Source organism: Tursiops truncatus, chromosome 8 (assembly GCF_011762595.2).
Source record: "Tursiops truncatus isolate mTurTru1 chromosome 8, mTurTru1.mat.Y, whole genome shotgun sequence".
NCBI lineage: Eukaryota > Metazoa > Chordata > Mammalia > Artiodactyla > Delphinidae > Tursiops > Tursiops truncatus.
In genome coordinates, this window is record NC_047041.1 from 20,381,864 (window position 1) to 20,403,350 (window position 21,487).

The 21,487-nt window shown below is 42.6% G+C and overlaps 1 protein-coding gene and 1 pseudogene across 6 annotated transcripts in view; both read right to left on the reverse strand.

Annotated features, from left to right (window-relative positions):
* The window catches only part of DIXDC1 (DIX domain containing 1), a 74,065-nt gene that overhangs the window by 42,464 nt on the left and 10,114 nt on the right, over nt 1-21,487 (reverse strand). For all 6 annotated transcript variants that reach the window (XR_012333332.1, XM_073808214.1, XM_073808215.1 and 3 more), the window contains one exon: nt 1,722-1,851. Coding sequence is in view for 5 of the 6 variants with exons in the window: in XM_073808214.1 (XP_073664315.1) it covers nt 1,722-1,851 (130 nt within the window). In the remaining variant the exon portion in view is untranslated. The remainder of the gene's footprint in view (nt 1-1,721; nt 1,852-21,487) is intronic.
* LOC101333725 (NADH dehydrogenase [ubiquinone] 1 alpha subcomplex subunit 1 pseudogene) lies at nt 5,564-21,116 on the reverse strand (annotated as a pseudogene).

Sequence of the window (21,487 nt, forward strand, 5' to 3'; positions counted from 1 at the left end):
GCTAAAGAAAGAATGGGAAATAAGGCAGTGAATTCTGTGAATTTTTCTATATAGCCAAGTCACAACAGAACGCAGTATTTAAGAACCTGGGTTTGGGGTAAACAAGAATATGTATTCATATTGCTTGTATATGCATATAATATCTCTGGGGAAAAAAAAGCAAGAAACTGCTAACACTGGTTGCCTCCAGAAAGAGCAGGTAGCTGGCAGGGGGAGAGAGGTGGAAAAATGGCTTTCGACTTTATATCCTCTTGTGTTGTCTGGATTTTCTAACTGACTACATTTCCAGTATAATCTATTCAAATGAATGAAGAATTAAATGAACTCATTTTAAAATGAGCTTTGGAATTAAAGCAGATCTAGGTTTGTATCTCTGCTTTGCCACTTACAGTTATGTGACGTTGTAAAGTTGCTTAACCTTTCTAAATCCTATAAAATGGGTGAAATAGTACTTACATCATATCTATATCATAAGTCCATCAAAGTAGCATGCTTAGCACAATGCTTGATATATACATATACATATATATATAATATATAAAGTACAATGAATTTACATATTTTTATAAATTCTCTTTTAAGTTTGTTTCCTGAAAATGGGGCTATTATGTTTCTCAAAGGTTGATGATCAAATGAAATTAAATGAGATAGTGTTCAATAAATAGCAGCTGCTATTACTATTACCATGGTTATTATAACCATAAGTGAATACTCTAATGAATCCATGAGCTGTCTGAATGAGGTATTCATGGACAGGCTGTCTGTTGCAAACCTGACTTCTTACATACCACTTGCAAACCCCACATCCCTCAAAGGCTCTAGGCAAGGTAAGCTGACTTACATGACAATGAACGTTTGAGTACCTACTATGTGTCTGGCACTTGGTTAGGGGTTGTAGAAACAGAAAAAAAATTATACTGTACCTGCTCTTAAAGAGCTCAGTCTATACAGGAGAAATAGATAGTAAATAATTACCTTTTGGTGAGAGAAATAATAACAGAGCTACAGACAAATGCTATGGAAATAAGGTTATGATACCATCTAATAAGAATGACCGGCAACAACTCCAGGGCTTCAAGAAAACAAGGTCTCTTGGGAAGCATCATGGTAGTGAATACCATAGAGGGGTCCTTTTGCTGCTAACACACCTTCTTTTTGCCTGGCTACTGCTTCCTTTTCCAGCCTCAGTCTAGACATCAAATCTTCTGGCAAGCCATCCCTCAACCCCTAAGACTGGGTTGGGTGTCCCCCATGTGCTCCTATCTGTACTTGCCCCATCAGAATACTAAGTACATTAATGGAAGTGACTTCACTTTCCAGTCTTTCCAAATAGATTGGGAGACTCTTGAGAGCCTAGACTGTGCCCATCATCATACTCCCAAAGCTTAACACGGCACCTGCAACACAGTGTTTATTGACGATAAATAAATATAGTAACCTTGGGCGAGTATCTTAAGTCTTCTCTACTTCCATTTCCATTTATTTTATTCATTTATTTTAAAAAAATTTTTTGGCCGCAGTATGCGGGATCTTAGTTCCCCGACCAGGGATCGAACCTGTGCCTCGTGCAGTGGAAGCTCAGACTCTTAACCACTGGACCACCAGGGAAGTCCCATTTCCACTTATTTTAAAGAAGGAGCAATCTGCTCTGAAGGGTATATGGAGGATAAAAGAGGCCATGTTCTGGTTTACGCTAACATTGGAGTCCAGGGCCAACTGACCTACAATCTCGATGAGATACGCCAGGATCACCCCATCCCGGAGATCCTGTCGCAGGTCCTGCACAGGCTTCACTGTTGGCCTCTTCTTCAGCTGTGCGTTCACCCAGGCCACATATGCCTGCAGCTGTTGCTGGAAAATGAAAGGTGGAAATAAGGGAATAGTTGCATATTACTCTTATCCTCTACCCTGCACCCTCTAAGGCAGCATTTGAGATTGGGCAATCTATATCCAGAGGGAGGAGGAGGTTTTAAGGAAAGAAAGAAAGATGGTCAGACATGGAGTATGTTCTAAAATTCTCTAGTTTTATGCTAGTCTCCAGGGATAAGCTAACCTCTGACTTGGGTGGCAGTGTGGACACAGGTACGCAGATGAGTGTTTCAGTGACTATGACTCCTGCTTTCCTTGAGTTTTGCTCTGTTAACCAGGGATAAAGGCTGGGCCAGAACCACAGCCAGTTTTCAAGTGTAACCACTGCTGCCAGCAACCCATTATGCTTCTCAGGAACAATCACTCATGTCCTGTATGCACAATGAACTGTGACACTCCTAAGAATTGATCTTGGGGAACCAGGAATCAACAGAAACCAAGCTCAGAAATGCCTCTCCCATAGCTGATTTCTTTACAATGAGACTTAACTGAACCCAATCCAAGGTTTATTCTCCTGAGCCTATAATCCTGGGATTGCTACGGAGCTAGTTTTAATCCATGCTTTATATTGTCAAAGAGGATCTAGTTACCTGAAACCTGCACAAAGAAAGAAAAAGAAAGGCTATGACGAGCAGTGTTCCTGAAGACTGGGGCTGCAGATGGAGGGAGGTTTCATTTTTCAGACAAAGCTATGGCCCAGTACCATCAGAAACCCGTCAGACTCAGGTTGGACACATAACTCATCCCAACACTTAGACAACCTTACTATTCCATTTTAAACACAGCTTGCATTCAGGTGTTTATTCTGATTATCTGGTCTGAAGATGGGCACTAAATATCAAAATAGCACATGAACAATGTCAGTACAGGCAGCAGTTCTGTCTGATTTCTGTAGAAGCCCAAGACCCTGAACCTAAAAATTAAGTTCAAAGGCTAACAGTATTAAACTATAATTTGGTTAAAGTACAGCTGATTTCTAAGCCCCAAGTACTTCCTTAATGAAATGATGTTGGAAATTACTCACTGGCTGCTTCCTGGCCTTAAATGAAATCTTCACTATTTTCTTTCTCTATGTCGATTTGTGGGAATAAATAAAGTCCTTTGGAAGGTAGTGCTAAGGCAATAATCTATCAGCTACGGACAAACTATAGGAAGTGCAATGATCAGCAGGAGGTGGGGGGAGGAATCTGATATTTACTGAGTACCTACCATGAACTAAACACTATTTTTGATGTTTTATATATGTTTTTTAAAATAAATTTACTTATTTACTTATTTTATTTTTGGCTGCGTTGAGCCTTCGTTGCTGCACGTGGGCTTTCTCTAGTTGTGGTGGGCACGGGCTTCTCATTGCGGTGGCTTCTGCTGTTGCAGAGCACGGGCTCTAGGCACTCGGGCTTCAGTAGTTGCAGCACGTGGGCTCAGAAGTCGTGGCTCGCAGGCTCTAGAGCACAGGCTCGGTAGTTGTGGCACACGGGCTTAGCTGCTCCGCGGCATGTGGGATCTTCCCAGACCAGGGCTTGAACCCGTGTCCCCTGCATTGGCAAGTGGATTCTTAACCACTGCTCCACCAGGGAAGCCCCTATATATGTTTTAATGAGTTAATAATGTACTTGGAACACAGCCTGCCACACAGTTGATGCTTACTAAATGGTCATTATTATTTTCATTATCATTATCTAATTCAGTTCTCACAAAAGCACTGAAGGGTCGGTATCATCTCCATTCTATGGATGAGGTTCAGAGAAATTATGCAACTTCTCTAATGTCCCCATAGCTAGGACCTGGCAGACCTGGTAAGGAAACCCAGTAAAGATGGTCCAAGCATTTACCAAGGGCCTCTTGCTATTCAACTCACTCTGCAGAATAGAGGCGGCTGCACCTTCTGCCTTAACATGGGCCAGACTCCTGTCCAGGTCTGCTCCCACTGTACAGCCAAAACACTGTGTGAGGCAGGCCAGGCAAAGGGCACTTCCATAGCAAACCACTATGCTCCAGGCCAGAAAGGCATTATGGGTAACAGCTGGGTCAGATTACCAGGCTTATGTACAACTCTCTGTATCAAATCTCACCCCCAACCCACCCTCCACACATTCCTGCTTAAAATCCTTCACTGGCTTCTCATTATCCTCAAGATAAAACCCAATCTCCTTAGCTGCATTTAAGTCTGTCATGTGCTGGCCCTTACCTCTTCTCCAGCTTCACTCACTCCCTTCCCCCACTTTTGCCCCCCATGTTTCAGTTCAGCCAAACCATGTGCAGTGCCCCAAATGCGCCATGTTTTCCAGCCACGCTACCTCCCCCTGCTTGCCATCTCCTCTTAAATCTCAGCTCAAGCATCACCTTTTCCAGGAAGCCTTCCCTGACCCTCCCACACACCTCAGACTCCGATCTCCTTGAGGATGTCCTGTGTCAAGCAATCCATTCAACAAGTTGAGTGCAGGCACTGTTCTGCTATGGGGCTACAAAGAGCGTTATGCCTTCAAGAAGTTTGCAGGAAAAATACGAGAAGAGAGGGAGAGGAAGAGAAGCTTGCAGGCTGGTAGAGACAAGCACTATGACAGGGGTGTACAAGGTGCTAAGAGAGTATTAGCCCAACCTGAAGCCCATGCTCGGTGGTGGAGGGGTTCCTGAAGGAGGAGAGGAGGCAGAGGGGACAGTGAGCTCAAAAGGAGCTCAGGTCTGAACTACGCTCTATGCAGGAAGTTGTAAGAGTTCAAGATTGTTGGACTCAGAGTAACAGGTGCTCAACAAATATCTGTTTGAATCAGTGAATCATTTGTCACATTTCATCAGGCCAAGACTTAAAATGATTGTAAAAGCTAATTATGCAAGGGCAGACAAGAACAAGTATTTTTCATCATCAGGTCAAGACGATTTTACTTAAGTAACCATAGCCTTCTTTTGGTCAATGAATAAAAGTAAGTTGTCTCTGATGCAAAACTACTTTGAGGCTCCAAACAGTAATGTTCATGCACATTAATCACAGCTCTGGTCTTCCAGTAAAGAGGATTCTACAGCATAATAACTGTCACCACTTTTCTGAACACCTACGCTGCGTCAAGAGCTATGCTAGGTCCTTAAACACATTTTCTCTAATGCTAATCTGCCAGCGATATTTTACTGTATCTATTTTGCCAACTGGAAACTGAGGCTCAAAAAAGGTGAAATAAATTGTTCAAGGCCACCCAGACTGTAAACCATATGAAATTCACCCTGACTCCCAAGCCAGTGCTCCTTCCACTCTACACTCGACTACACTGCCAGCTAAATTAACGCATCCCGGAGGTTCAAATGACCTCACCAAAACTCTTAGAATGGAAGTCACTTCTTCCACCACATCCAATGTTTGAGTCTCTTGTGTAATAATCTACAGTAAGTAGTTGTCTACTAATAAAAGTGTGCTCCCTGGACCAGCAGCATCAGTATCACCCAGGAGCCTGTTAGAAATGCACTCCCATAAAACATTGTAAATCAACTATACTTCAAAACAACTATACTTCAAACAGAATAGAATAAAATAAAATAAGGGCTTCCCTGGTGGCACAGTGGTTAAGAATCCGCCTGCCAATTCAGGGGACACGGGTTTGAGCCCTGGTCCAGAAAGATCCCATGTGCCATGGAGCAACTAAACCAGTGAGCCACAACTACTGAGCCCACATGCCACAACTACTGAAGCCCACGCGCCCAGAGTCCGTGCTTCTCAGCAAGAGAAGCCACCACAATGAGAAGCCCATGCACTGCAATGAAAAGGAGCCCCCACTCACTGCAACTAGAGAAAGCCCACGCGCAGCAACGAAGTCCCAATACAGCCAAAAATAAATTAAAAATAAAAATAAATAAAAATAAAATAAAATGGAGGGCTTCCCTGGTGGCGCAGTGGTTAAGAATCCGCCTGCCAATGCAGGAGACATGGGTTCGAGCCCTTGTCCGGGAAGATCCCACATGCCGCGGAGCAACTAAGCCTGTGCGCCACAACTACTGAGCCTGTGCTCTAGAGCCCGCAAGCCACAACTACTGAGCCCACATGCCACAGCTACTGAAGCCTGCGTGCCTAGAGCCCGTGCTCTGCAACAAGAAAAGCCACGACAATGAGAAACCCGTGCACCGCAACGAAGAGTAGCCCCCGCTCGCCACAACTAGAGAAAGACTGCGCACAGCAACAAAGAGCCAACACGGCCAATAAATTAATAAATTAATTAATTAAAAAAAAAGAATAGCGGGACCCTTGAATGGGGTCCCCAATTTCTAATAAATAAATAAATAAATAAAATGGAAATGCAGACTCTCAAACAGTGCCCCAGCCCTAATGAATTAGAACCTGGTTTTGTTTTTTGTGTTTTTTTGAACCTGTATTTTTAAAAGAGTCCCCTCATCTTGTATTTTCTCTGTCCCAGCTCTGTAATCAGCTATTTCTCAAAAGAAAACAATTCTGGCTCCTTTTATTGGAGAACAGTTTTTCGAATCCAAACTTTGGGCATGAGGTGTACTCATTCTACTTGGGTAACATTCTGGGCCCTCTCGGTAGCAGAGTAGGAAATATGTGTATGTATACACACATACACACATATCTGTATCTACTTATCTTGACAGACTGATGGAGAGACATACCATGAATTATCCTGATCCTGCCTCCAGCCCAACACCACAGGGTTCACCTCTCTTTTCCCTTTTCCTTATATGTAACTCCTTTCTCCCACAGTGAGAAAACTGACTCTATTCACAATATATTTACCAACATTTCCACAGTCCTAGGAAACACATCAAATAGTTTGACTTGCTAATCCATACCTTGTGAAAAACAAATTTACTAACCAGAACATAATATTTGTATATAGTTCTTTTTGTCTTTGGCCTTACAGTGTACACTCAAAATACTGATTCCAAAGTGACTTAGGTTAGTTCTTTTCTTTCCACCACCTTCAGTGTGGTTATGTTACTAACTGCAATAATGGTTAGGTACATTTATTACAATTTACAGTCCATTTTGGGTTCTCCTCACGTCTTGGTGGATTTTAATTATTTATTTTTGGGGTAGGAGAAAGATTACCATGATTCTAAAAGTCAGAGCTATATAAAAACATATATTCAGAAGTATCACTCCTCCATCATTCTTTCTACTCCATTCCCTTTTCTCCATTCTTTCCACCCCATTCCTATCCTCCCCTGTAGGTAACCAATCAGATTCGTCCTATGTTATCTGGGGAAAAAAAAGAGATGTATATTTTCTTATTTCCCTTTCCTTCTTATGTGAAAAACAGCATAGCATTGATATTCTTTTATCATCTGCACTTTTCACTTCAATTAATATTCACTTAATATATTCTGGAAATCACCCCATAATGGTCTAGAGATCTTCCTTATTTTACAGCTACATAGAACTCCATTATGTGGCTATACCATAATTTATTCAACCACTCTTCTACATATGGGCATTCAGGTTTTTTCCAATATTTTGCAATTAGAAACGCTGCAGCAATGAGTAACCTTATGCGTGCGTATTTTCATGTTGATGGAGGTCTACCTTCAGGGTAGATTCAAAGAAGATTGCTAGGTAAAAAGGCACATTAAGTAGATAGCTTTATCATATATTGCCAAAATCCCTGCCAAAAGCATTGTATCCATTTGCATTCCCAACAGCAATGCAAGAGAGTGCATTTTCCCACAGCCTTGCCAACAGAACATGTTGTCATACTTTTAAATTTTTGCCAGTGTGACAGATAGGTGAGAAATTGTATCTCAGTGCTGTTTTAATCTTCATTTCTTTAGTTATGAGTTTGAACCTCCTTTGGTAGGTTTAAGAATTCATTTTATATTCTTATCTTTTATATCTTTTTTATATCTACATCAATTGTCTGTTCACATCTCTTTCCCATTTTTCTATCAAAGTGTTTGGTCCTTTGTGCCTCCATTTTTAAGGGTTCTTTATATATTAGGAATGTTACCCTTTTGTCTTTGACATATGTTGCAGAGATTTCCCAGTTTGTCAGTCATCTTTTGACTTGGTTTATGGTAGTTTTTTGGCCATGAAAAGGTTTTCATTTTTATATAATCAAATTTACTGATATTTTATTTTATTGCCTCTGAATTTTGAGTCATGGTCAGAAAGCCTTTCCCTACACTTGAGGTGAAAGAATTCACCTCTGCTTTTTTCTAGTTCTCATATGGTTTCAAAATTGTTTACATTTAGATCCCTGATCCATTTGGAATTTATTCGTGTATGATATGAGATATAGATACAATTTATCTTTTTTCAAATGGCTACCCAGTTGTTCCAGCACCATTTACTAAAAAGACACTCTTTACCCCAGGGATTTGAGATGCCACCTTTATCATATACTAAATTTACAGAGTTTAGGTTTATTTCTGGACTTTGTATTCTACATCACTTGTATATTTGTTTATTCATGCACCAGTACCAAAATGTTTTATTTGTAGAGGCTTTATAGTATATTTTAATATCTAGTACTAGTCCCTCCCCCTTGAAATTTTTCTCTTTTTAATGTTTTCTTGTCTATTCTTGCAAATTTATTTCCCCATACGAACTTCCATAAAGCCTGTCAGAATTTTTATTGGGATTATATTACATTTATAAATTGACATAGCCAGAACTGTTACCTTTATGATGTTGAATCACCTATTCAGGAATAGGGGGTGTCTTTCCATTTGTTCAAATGTGTCTTTCAGGAGTGTCTTAAAGTTTTCCTCTTGTAGGTTTTATACATTTCCTGTTAAGTTCACTTCTCAGTATTCAATTCTTCTTTATTGTGATTATAAATGTGGTTTTCTCTACCATTACATTCTGTAATTGGTTACTCTTTGTGTATGTGAAAGCTGTAGGTTAATTTTATATCCTGTTACCTTATCTTCTATTGTTTGTTTTATCAGTAATTCTCAATGCTTTCCAGGATTACTGTCATATCATCTACAAAAAGAAATAGTTTTACTTCTTTACTAAGCCTTGTGCCTCTAATCAATTTCTAAATACCCCTGGTACAATGTTGACCAGTAGTGGAGATAGTGGGCATCCTTACCTGTTTCTGGACTTAGAGAAAATACTTGTAGTGTTTCCCAATTTAGAAAGTGGCTGGTTTTTAGGAATAAGGTATGTGTGTGTATATATATATATTTATTTATTTATTTTATCATGTTAAGAAAGAATCCATCAAGTATTCTTTTCTTTTTATTTTTTCGACTTCTTTGGGGTTTTGTTTGTTTGTTTATTTATTTATTTTTGGCTGCGTTGGGTCTTTGCTGCTGCACGTGGGCTTTCTCTAGTTGCTGCAAGCAGGGGCTCCTCTTCATTGTGGTGCACAAGCTTCTCATTGTGGTGCACAAGCTTCTCATTGCGGTGTACGAGCTTCTAGCTTCTTGTTGCGGAGCACAGGCTCTAGGTGCATGGGCTTCAGTTGTTGTGGCATGTGGGCTCAGTAGTTGTGGCATGTGGGCTCAGTAGCTATGGCTTGCAGGCTCTAGAGCACAGGCCCCGTAGTTGTGGTGCAAGGGCTCTAGAGCACATGCTCAGTAGTTGTGGCGCACGGGCTTAGCTGCTTCGCAGCACGTGGGATCTTCCCAGACCAGGGCTGGAACTCACGTGCCCTGCATTGGCAGGCGGATTCTTAACCACTGCGCCACCAGGGAAGTCCCTACTTTTTTGTTTTATTTTTATCACACACTATAAAATACAGGGCATGCTACACAATACACTGCATAACCTTCTAGCAGGGGTAGACAAGCGTAACTGAGTTATTTTTCATCCATCAGGAAAATGCTTCCTTAATCAATGTTCTCCAAACCCTTTAACACATAGTAACGGTTAACTCCAGAGATGCGCCTATGTCTTTCCATCAAGTTCCACTGATACGAATAATGGGCAACCATTTTTTCCTTGCCCCTGTTAGTGAACCTGTGGATGCGCGCAGTGGCCTTTCGCAGTTTGAACAAGCACATGGTAATGATGGCGATCCCAGAGTGAATCTCGAACCACATCTCGATGCCGTTACCAAGCAAGTCTTATTTTCTTGAGTGGTTTTATAAGGAACGGGTGTTAAATTTTGATGAAAGTTTTGTCAGCATTTATGGAGATAATTCTATGATTATTGTTCCTGAGATCTAGTATATGTGGATTTCCTAATAATGAACCTACCTTGCATTCCTGGAGTTAATCCTATTTGATCATAATAATTACATTTTTAGTGTGGTTTTGAATTTTGTTCGCTAATAAAATATTTACTAGTGCTATATTAGTACTATATTTGTTGTACTTTTTCATGGGTATTCACAAGTAATATTAGTCTGTAGTTTTCTTTTTTGCACTACCATGTAGGTATATTCATAAAATGAAGCAGGAAGTTTCTCCTTATTTTCAATCCTCTGACATCATCTGTAGAGCACTGGGACTGTCTGACTAGTGGAGGTTTGGTAGAATTCCCCTGTGAAATAATCTCTGCCTGGTACATTTTTTGAGGAATAGGAATAGTTCCTTATTAAGGTTCTCTATTTCATCTACAGAAATTGGTCTGTTTAAATATTCCATTTCTATCAATTTTAGTAATCAGAATTTCCCTCAGAAATTATCAATTTCACCAAAGTTTTAAAATTTATTTGTACAGACCTGCAAAGACTGTTACAGTTTTTTCTGTTTCAAGGATTACTTCTCCACTCTCATTTCTTATTTTGTATATTTGTGCTTTCTCCTTTTTTCTTCCTCATTATGTTTATTTTCATCATCTTATTTTGTCTATTTTTACAAATGGTTTCAAGAATTATTGCTATTCTGGACTAAATCCCTCTAAAACCATAATATCTAGAACCAAACCCAATACTCTGGCTATAAAATCAGACAAGATGTTTCACATTCTTTTCTCCTTCTCTTCCCCTTCTTCCTCCTCCTCTTCTTCTCCTTCTTTTTTTGTTACCACCTCACATAGTTGACTCAGTGCTATCAACCAAACCTCTAAAAATTTTTAACACATTCTGCTGTGAAGCCAGTCTCCTCTATTTCCATTCTTGTATAACTGGTCTTCTTGACGCATATTTATCTTTAACAAATTTCAACTGGTTAGATCCCATCTCACAAGATCCTTCCAGACCCTGTCATTTCATGTATTCATTTATTCACATCAACCAACATTGCCAGGCATTGTGCCAGGCCCACTGATTACAGGCATATAAATAACTCTAATACAAAATGATTACTGCAACAATGGAGAAGTGTTAAAAAACGCTATCTATGCACAGAAGGAGCAACAGGATGGAAGGATGAGGCTATTAGGGAAAGATCAAGAGGAAAGAAGACATTTGTCTGGTTCTTTAAGGATATTTGCCAATTGGAGAAGAGTAGAAGGGTATCCTAGTGAGCAGTAATAAAAAAAAAAAAAAGAAAGAAAGAAAAGAAAAAGAAAGGAAGAGCCTGAAGGCATATGGTATCTTGGAGGAACAGCCAGTTAACAAATCAGTGTGTGGGCAGAGGTGTAAGTGGCAGGCAATGATTTTGGAGAAATAGGTCAGCACAAAACCTACCAGAACTTAGACTTAAAGCCTAAAGAGCTTCAAAAGGAAAGTATGGAGTTTTGGAACAGGAGAGTGAAACGGTGAGACATGTATCTTAGAAAGGTCACTCTGGACACAGCAGAACATGGGACAGAAAGAGCAGCATCCAGGCAATAATTCAAGTGAGAGAAGATGAAGGCCTAAACTGAAGCAGTACAGTCAGAAAAGGACAAATTACAGAATTAAGTCAGCGATGACTGACAGGAGGTAGGCAGTGACGAAAAGAGAGAGTCCAAAACGTCATACGTGTGTGTGTGTACATATGTGTGTGCATATAGATTTATACAGTTGACCCTTGAACAACATGGGTTTGAACAGTGTGCATCCAATTATAAACAGACTACTTTCTTTTTTTTAACCTTTTTATTAATTTATTTTTTTATTGCAGTATAATTGATTTACAATTTTTTTTTTTTTTGGCTGTGCTGCGCAGCTTGTGGGATCCCAGTTCCCCAACCAGGGATCGAAGTTGGGTCCTCAGCAGCGAAAGCACAGAGTCTCAACCACTGGACTGCCAGGGAATTCCCTACACAGATTCTTTTCAAGAGTAAATACGACAGTACTATAATGTCTGTGCTTAGTTAATGCAGATGTGGAGGGACTGTGGGCCTCCAAAGGGCTACCTATAAGTTATATGCAGTTTTCCCACTATGCGGAGGGTTGGCGCCCCTAACCCCCATGTTGTTCAAGAGTCAAATATGTAAATATTTATCCCCCCCTTCACGTTGATTAGAGATGTGGAACTACTATTACCATATTACAGGTGTGGAAACCACGGTTCAGAGCAACAAGCCCAGGGTCACAGGGCTGGTAAGCGGCAGAACAAGGATCTCAACCCAGTGCTGACTCCAAATCCTGGGATCTACAACACCCACAAAAGTAAGGTGAACCATAAGAAGTTATTTTGGCAGGAAAGGGAGTGGAGAGACAGGGCACTGAGGGAAAGAAGAGAATGAAAATGCACTGAGTGCCCATCCCTGTCAGCCACTGAATGAAGCTCTTTGTATGCATTATCTCCTTTAATCATCATATCCAGTCATTAAAATCGATATTATTAGTCCCATTTTTCATATGGAAAACATTGCTCAAGATCATAGTGCTGATAAGTGGTGAAAATGGAATTTGAACCCACCCCATCTTACTCTAAAGAATGTATTATTTCTACTACAGCAAAGAAAGCATACAATGAGAGAAAAGGAAGGAATGCTCAGGTCAGAGGCTGGGGTATATCAACATCAAAGGGACAAGTGAAGTGAGCAGCAAAAAAAATTCTTTTAGGGAGTCCCCTGGTGGCCTAGTGGTTATGATTCTGGGCTTTCACTGTAGGGGATCGGGTTCGATCCCTGGCTGGGGAACTGAGATCCTGCAAGCCTCGCAGCGTGGCCAAAAAAAAAAAAATTATTTTAGAACATGCAATCAGAGAGACAGAAGAAGAATCAAGAGAAAGTGTTATGTGGGAATCCAGGACCAGAGAATGTTAGGACGGGTGGTCAAGAAGGTCAAATGCTATAGAAAAGTCAGGCTGAGGACTGGAAAACCCATTTCATTTACATTTAAGAGGCTTTGGTGACCTTTTTGAGAACTGATAGCATGCATGGTGGGGTGAAAAGTCAGATGGCAGTGAACTGAGAAGACCTCAGGAAGGAGGAAAACAGAAATGGTGAGAAGAGGAGAGAGGGTATTTGCTGGAGAGGAAGGTGGGAAGGAATGAGTGTTTTTTAGGATGAGAGGACATTTGCAGGCTGAGATGAGGGGTTAGTGAAGCAGAAACAGATACAAGGGGAGGAGCATGAATGAGGAGGGAAGAGGGCCACTTCCTCTGATGATGATGAGAGGCAGGAATAGGTGCCTCTGTGGGGAGACGGGGAGGTGGGGAAGACGGCAGCTGAAGGAGCTCAAATCCAATTGCCCCTCTATCCATTATAAAGTAGGCACGTCTACCTGTTGAGAGTGAAAGGGATAGGGAGAGTGATGGAGGCTTCAGGAAAGGGACCCTGTGGGAAGCTGGAAAGAGCTAAAGATTTCCTGGCAGCACCAAGGACTCAGCTGGGGCTGGAAATCATAATTTTGTAATTGAATCAACCCGCAAGGTTCTGTGTTTCCTCTAGAAGTGCTCAGCAGGCCTGGGCCCTGAGTGGAGGAAACCAGAAATAGGCTAATGTAGGACCAGAACTGGTCAGAGGAGAGGCAGAGATCGCTAAGGCAAAGGAAGTGAGGATGGTGATGAGAGTGTATTTGAAGGGATTGATCGTGGAATCTGCACCTGGGAGAAGAAACTAAATGAAAGCTGATAAACTGAGAAGATGGAGAAGAGTAAGGAGAAGAGAACTTGATGCGATTGAAAATAAGTTTCATGGGAATGGAGGAGTGTGGAAATTGGGGCTTTGAGCACCAAGTGGAGTTTCAGAGTTCAGATTTCAGGGGTAGGGCAATTCTGTGGAATAAGATGCAGGATGTGGCCTCAGTATGTGCCCTTAGTGAAGTGGCACAGAGGGGGACAATCATTGCAGTGGGGATGGTCAAGGAATTACAAGGCAGGACTGTCTTCATCATGGATCCTGAAGTCATTCCAGAAGAGTGGTAGATGGTTAAATCCTGAGGATATTTACTACTCTGCCCAGAGTCATGTGATTTTTAAAACTGATAAGCATGTCTTCAGTGCAATCATTGATAAAAAATTTTAGTTGGGGCTTCCCTGGTGGCGCAGTGGTTGGGAGTCCGCCTGCCAATGCAGGGGACACGGGTTCGTGTCCCAGTCCGGGAAGATCCCACATGCCGCAGAGCGGCTGGGCCCGTGAGCCATGGCCACTGAGCCTGCGCATCCGGAGCCTGTGCTCCGCAACGGGAGAGGCCACAACAGTGAGAGGCCCGCATACCGCAAAAAAAAAAAAAAAAAAAAAATTCTAGTTGAAGAAAGGCCTTTGTCATGTCACTACTATGTCTGCATGTTGATCTGTTAAGTGGCATCTAACAAAGAGATCAGAGATTCACGCGTGAGTGGGACTATTCTTGTCCACAGGTTAAGGGTCACATTGACTTCAGGTCTCGGCCTCTCGCTTTAAATCTAACTTGGGAGCCAACCACTAAACCAAGCCTCAGTTTGTCTCCTCTTTGACTTGAAGATTCCTGTACTTCTCACCTAGGGGGCAGGCAAGACCTAGTTCTTGCTATAAATGCCTGCTGCTGGCTCTGAAAAAAATTGATTTGAAGGACAAAGTAGACACTTATGAGGACCAACCACACCACCCACTTTCCTTCCCCACAAAGATGTTTATCTTAAAATAGGCCTGTGGTGCAAGCCCAGGCCCTGAGTAGCTCTGCTGCTAGGTTTTACAACTGACTACACCTGCTCCTGCAGCAGATGAAATAACATGTGCTTTTTGTAAGAGGCTGTTACCCTCTGGGGTGTTGGACTAGTAGTTTTATTCTTATTTTCCTCCTCCTCCTTTTCGCTTCATAATCTTTTTTCAAATTATAACTTCTATGAACTCCAGATATGTAGAATAGGGAAAAGCAGAGCTTCTCTGTTAGGGCTGGGGTGGGAATCCACAGGTCAGTTCACTTACTTTCTTTTTCTCTGACTCCACCCACCCCCCACCCAGACCCCCAGACATCTGAAATAACTCCTTAGGGCTTCTTTCAGCAGCCGGGGGAAAAAAGCACTGCATTTTGTTTCCTTCTAGCACTGTCATTTTGTAAGTCTATTATTCAGTGAAGACAAGATGCAACAGGTTCCAAAATATGAAAGTATCTTGGTTATTAAGAAATATATCTTGAAAATGCCCCCCAGTTCTTGATGTGTTTCCAACAGCAGCTGGAGAAGCACAGTAGGACCACAGTCAGGTTCAAATCAGGCCCCTGGGGGTGTTGTAGCTCACAGCTCTTGGGGTAGCTGCCCAGCTCACAATAATTCCCTTCTCTAGAAACACGCCCCCTCTGCAAAAACAGTGGTGGGCCCCAGGACCAGCTGGTATCATGTAACCCCATCTACTGGCCACAGGTGACTGGTCTAGCTGAGTTGATTGGTCAAATCCAGCCAATCCCTGGAATTTTTTGATCTGGCATTTAGGAATCGAATCAGTTTTCTCTCTCTGTCTCTGACAAAATTGTAAGATATAAAAGTTGGATGTTGCCATAAGCCATGTTGCCCACCTGAGAGAAAAGTCATTTGTAGTGAGAAGGAAGCTACCCACAGAAAGAACCAGAGATAAGAGACAGAGAGCAGAGAGAGAGATCCTGCCAGTGTTTTGAGATCTTGATTTTCATTGTTTCTGGGACACAGCCCAATCCTTGCACTTTTCATGGTTTAGTTTTTCAGCCTTTTCCTTGGATTCCATGAGTCAGTAAATTCCACTTTCTATCTCTGCCATTTCAAGATGGGTTCTTGGCACTTTACAACCAAACTAATAAAGGAAACAAGACAATCCAACAGACGATGTCAGCGGCAGCACGGAAGTAATCTCAGTCCAGGATTAACATCTCTCATTTGTTCTGGGGAAGCTAGAAGGATGCCTGTGCAATCCAGAAGTTAAGAAAGACAGAGTTTTTATGACAATCTGAGTCAGGCCTCAGGGGGAGGAAAAGTAGACATAGCAATAGTCAAAACTGTGTGAGCAGGATTTTGCGTCGATGAGACTGGACCGCTAAAGCTGTGAGAGCCGTGGTAATACCAGGGAGCGGCTGGAGGTATCTCCATCAGCTTCCTCCAGGTCACTCCAAAACCGAACAAGAATATGAGATAAAACTCTTCCAGAACAGACAATTCTGTCCACATTCTTCCTTTGTGCAAGGAAGCTTTCTTGTCACCAAATGTAACTTTCTTTCTGTTTTTCTTTGGGACCTGAACTTCCTTCCAAACAAGTCTGTAAACCCAGCCTCTGCTCTCTATCTACTCTAAGCCTCTAGGTCAAAGAGAATTCCTGCAGGGGACTTATGCCATTAGAGTTGCAAAAGCACTGACTGGGCTTCACCAGGGAAGTCTGTGATACCTAGTGTTCCCAGTGGAGAAACATCCAAGGAGTTGGCTTTATGGCTCCCTGCTGGCCAGCAAGAAAGACAAACGTGAAAATCAGGGCTGGAGAGAGAGCTCAGGAGGAGGCCTGAATGGCTCAGGAAGGAAATCAGTACTACAGTGAAACCAGATACCTGTTTAGAACGCTGAGACCCTCCTCCAGCTGCAGAAGATGAGATGGGGGTGGAGACATTGCTGAGAAACTGAGAGGAAGGCAGGAGGTTTGGAAACCTGGAGTTATTACTGGCCTAAATTCTCCCAGTAAAAGAATGCAATATTGTATTTCTTTTCTATTAACTCTTTCAGGCCTTTACTGAACCAGGAAAAGCTATTCATTGAACCTGATGGGTAATCACTTAAAAATAAAGTTAGTAAGTAAAAATATCATTAAATGTCTTCTTCCCTGTATGGGCAGAGCTCTTTGTATTCCTGTTCAGCCCAGTGGTCAAAGAATAATGATATGATGAAATCTGAAAACATACCATCTCCTAACCTTATTTTAACATTTCCATTAACTGTGAGTTCAACAAACACTCTGTTTCTTCATGAGTACATGTTACAAGGTAAGTCCTCAAAAAATGCCTGTGAATGAATGAATGAAGTATCACTGTATGGTCTACGAGTGTCCCTTATAGAAACAGAGCATGGAGCCCACCGTTAGGGCCTTTCGGACTGGTTCCCTACCCCCTTACCATACCTCACCACTGAAGGTTATGTCCATGACCACTCGAAGGGGGCCTGGTTTAGAGATAACAAATTAGGAAATACACTCAGGAAAACGTTAGTTGGAATCTTTGGTTCGCACAGCCTAGACAACAAGGCCAGTCAAGGCGGCTGAAGCACTTCCAATGCTCCCCAGCCTCTCTGAACTGCCTGGGGGAGTGGCACCTGGCAAACCGCACCCTATCACTGATCCACATGCCTGGCCAGGCCATCACTCACCGCAAGGAACATAAAACTGCCTGACAGCTTGCTGCCAGGGAGCATCTGTTGAGCTGGCATTGACTTCTGTGGGAACAAAGCCAAGGAGCCTGGGTGAGGAGAGCAGAAATCAGCCAGGAGAGAAAAAAGAAGGCTAGGGGGTGTGGTGCTCTGCTACACTGAAGATTTAACAGGCCTTTACTTTCTATAGTAAATCACAGAGGAATGCATTGTGGAAATGACTGAGAGCCTCCGACTGGCCCATGCTGCAAATCCTCCTCCATGGAAGGCATGGGGCACTTAGGAGAGACGTGCCCTGCAGCTGCTCCACCTGCCAATCCCCTTCCTCACTCATTCTGTGTCCCCCTTATGGGCATGACACCACAGAAAGGCCCTTCCTGTATTTCTCAGGGCCTGCAGATGACGCTGAGGCAGATGACTCTCAATGTGGGATTTAAATTTCTATTTTTCTAGTTGGAGGGAAAATTGTAGGGAAAGTCTTCCAAGTCATCTGTTGGAATGGTTAAGGCTCAGAGAACTGATTTCCTGTCAACCAACATTTTAATAAACCATTCCCACAACTTCCAGTCCCTCAGGCCATTACACTGCAGCCGGGCACAAGCTGGCTCTGCCTGACAAGCAAGATTTCTGTATAGTCAGAATTTTCCCAAGTTTCCACTCTGAACACTTGCTCTATTTTCACTGGCCTGTGAGCGCCACTTGGGCACAGATTCTATGTTATTTGCCTTCTATTTCCAGAGCTTGGCACAGTGCCTGGTAAGCACAGTAATTCAGTGACTGTCTATCGATTGAGTGTTTGCATGCATGTTTACCAAATGAGCAGGAAAAAAAAGTCTGGCTTCAGTGATCAGGTAGGTTGGTAAATATTTGGTGCTTTTCATGATATAATTAGCTGGAAGATCTCTCTTTCATCTCCCAAAAACACTATCTCTTTTATGACACTTAGCACATTAAGCACCCTTTATGGTTTTTTTCAGTACAACTATAAATCTCTCTCCCTATAAATTCATTGGCAGCAGGGACCAGGTGTTTTTCAATTATTTTATCTATCCCCTCACCCAGTAATGAACTAAATAACTAAGTGAATGAATGCTTACTGGCCAAACCATATTGTAGTCTCAGGTTTGTCAAAACCTTTCAACACAAGCACCAAAGTCTTTTTTAAAAGAAAGTTCAGCCCCCAGAAAAAACACTGGCACGTGAATCAAAGACAACATTCATATAACATCACTACCAAGAGGCAGAGAAAACAAATAAATAGCTTTGAGGCAGAGGCAGAATGGGGAAATTCTGACCGATAGAAAGCCTGGCCAGGCCCAGAACATAGGAGACAGGGGACGACAGCCAGGGTGAGCTACAGCATGAGGCAGTAGCCAAAACTTGTGGATAATTCACAATGCAGATCTGCTGTATCAATAAAAGCAACTGCACTGACAGCACTGACATGGATCAATCCTGTGAGTAATTTGTTAGGTGTGTGGAGGCCAGGAAGGTGGAAGAAGACAGGTGGTAGAAGAAAGAAAGGAAGGTGGTAGAAGAAAATTCTGATGTGCATAGTCATCCATGAGTGGCAAGTGGACTGAGAACAGAGGCCAACAGTGGGTAGAGGGAAGCCTTGATCCAGAGGGCAGAGTTTCACTGCTGCAGGGTTCGCCTATAATTAACCAATTAGGGCCATAGCTTCATTTCCTGTGGCAGTTTTCTCTGCCATAGAGAATGAGGTCACAGCCCTAACCACATAGACCTATAAAGCATCTGGGTGATAAAGAACAGCTTCAGATATGCCTGGCTCATTCCCAGGGGATGACTGGGTACGTAAGTGGTATTCTTTGCCCCAGTAGGAAGAGTTTCTCGGAGAAATTGAAGTGTATTCTGACATTAGCTTTTAAGTGCCTCTTTACACCCTTATCACATGACTCTAACAGAAGAGACTGAACATTACTGGATCTATTAAGCAACCCTAGAGGCTGGAATAGGTCAAACAGGGCCCCACTGACTCTGAAATGACCAACTGTACCATTATTCAGTAGCACTATGTGTGATCCCATATGAGAAAAGCATTATTTAATATAATTTATTATGTATATGAAAGAATTATTTAAACTGTAAGGAATCATTGAGATTAAACATATTACTATTATTTAGACAGTGTCAATTTCTCAGAGAAAGCAAAAGTACCTATTGGCTATCAGAGTTCAAATCTACTAAGAAAAGGGAGTGGACTGTACATTAGCCTGTGGAGGGCATGGAGGGAAGTTTACAAGATGGGTAGAAAAATCCAATGTCAGAGAGGGAAGAGAGGCATTACTGCATTATTCTAAAGATGAATTAATTATAAAGTTGTCTGTTGTTTTTATGAAGACTCTATTACCACCACAAAAAGAAAACTCTCCCACTCTCCTTTTCCCTTATATTTTATAAGAATTGGGTGTCAGGAGACATTTATGGAAGCACCAAAGCGTGAGAAAGAAAAAGACAGTCTAGCCTCTTGGTTTACCTGGCTCTTCAGCTGAAAGGTTTGGAGGTGAAATGAGCAGAAGGCAAAGACTAGGACTCACTCTGTGCGGGTTTCCTCTTCCTAATAAGATAGTGGAACCTGGTCCCTGGGGACTGACTGACAAAAATGGGAGACTATAAGATGGCCTAAGGAGCTTCTATGAGGCTCAAGACCAGGGGAGGCCCAAAGGCAGAGAGTGAAAAAAGAATACTGGAAGCACTCAAAAAGGTGGCTTCCTGGCTCGTCTGTGTTTCAACTCTCAGACTGTAGCTCTTTGTTAACAATCCCCTTCCACGTGTTCAAAGGGGAATGACGCAAAGATGAGGACCCGCGCAGTGCAGATGGGACACAAGCTCTAGCCTTCAGCGAAGGCTGTGACACCCCTCAGCCAAAGGAAAATTCTGTCTCAGTTGGTTAGGTTGGGACAGCATGTGTGCAGTTTTCCTCTCTGTGTCAGGAAAAAGGCTGGGGCACAGGGGCCAGGAATGGGGAAGGATCTGAGGCAGGTCAGGCTGCAGAGCTTCTTAACTAAAAACAGGAATTAAGGAAAGAGTCTGTAGTGCAGATGTAGAAAGAAAATCTTATACACAAATTCATGAGAATGGTTACCTCCAGGGAAAAGGCCAGGATGGCAGGGTGGCCAAGGCACTCGGTCTTGCCTGCAATGTTCATATTTAAGAAGAGAATGTATTCATATGTTAACTGCTTAACAAAAAAACACACTTTAAAAAAACTTAAACTTAAGAAAGAGCGACATAAAGGGAAGAGAGGGAGAGGGAGAAAGGAAGAAAGACACAACTAACAGTCCAGCTCTCCTCGTAGGGGTCTCCCTGGATGCTGGGATAAGGCAACCCAAGGGGTGGGGTGCAGAAGCAGTGGAAGACATACGGAGCAAATTGCAAGGGGCAAAGGTCCTAAACCAGAATGTCCGGAGTCACAAGAGAAGAAAATGGAATAAATAACAAAATTCTGAGAGAAAACATTGAAGAGAAAAAGACTCCCCGCCAGCCCTAGCCCATACTGCCTGTCAGATTGAGGCCCCAGTTTCCCACTCTCACACAGAAAGGAACAAACACTGCTCCCCTGAATTGGGCCCAGAAACCTCTCTCTCCTCCTAGGTCCTGTCTGCCAATCACACCCGGGGTTGTTGGAGAAATGTACTGCCCTAGATTTAGAAAGAGATGTGAACATGAAGCGGGCACTTCCTGTGGACCACCTACTCACCCTGCCCCCTCTCAAACTTTCTACCAATGCAATGACACCCCACCCTCCCTTGGCTCACCCACTTAGCTCCTGAAACAGAATGACCACCTCTGCCATATATTCACAGGCTTCCTGGGGATTTCCTTAAGGCAAAGCCTGGGGAGACAGGAGACCACTTCCTTTGGAAGGAGATGACCTCTGAATTTGTGGTCCTGTCTTCTGGGCTCAGGCAAGCTACCAGGGAAGGTCATCGCCCAGCTCAGCTGGAAGTCGGCCCTTTTGATTTCACCAGGCTCGTCTGTACCGTACCCACCACCTTAGCTTCCTTAGGGCTCTGTGGGGGGTTTGTTCTGGGGTCCCGGTGAGGATGGGGGCAGAAGAGGACCCCTCCCAGAGACTAGGCGGGAGGCGCT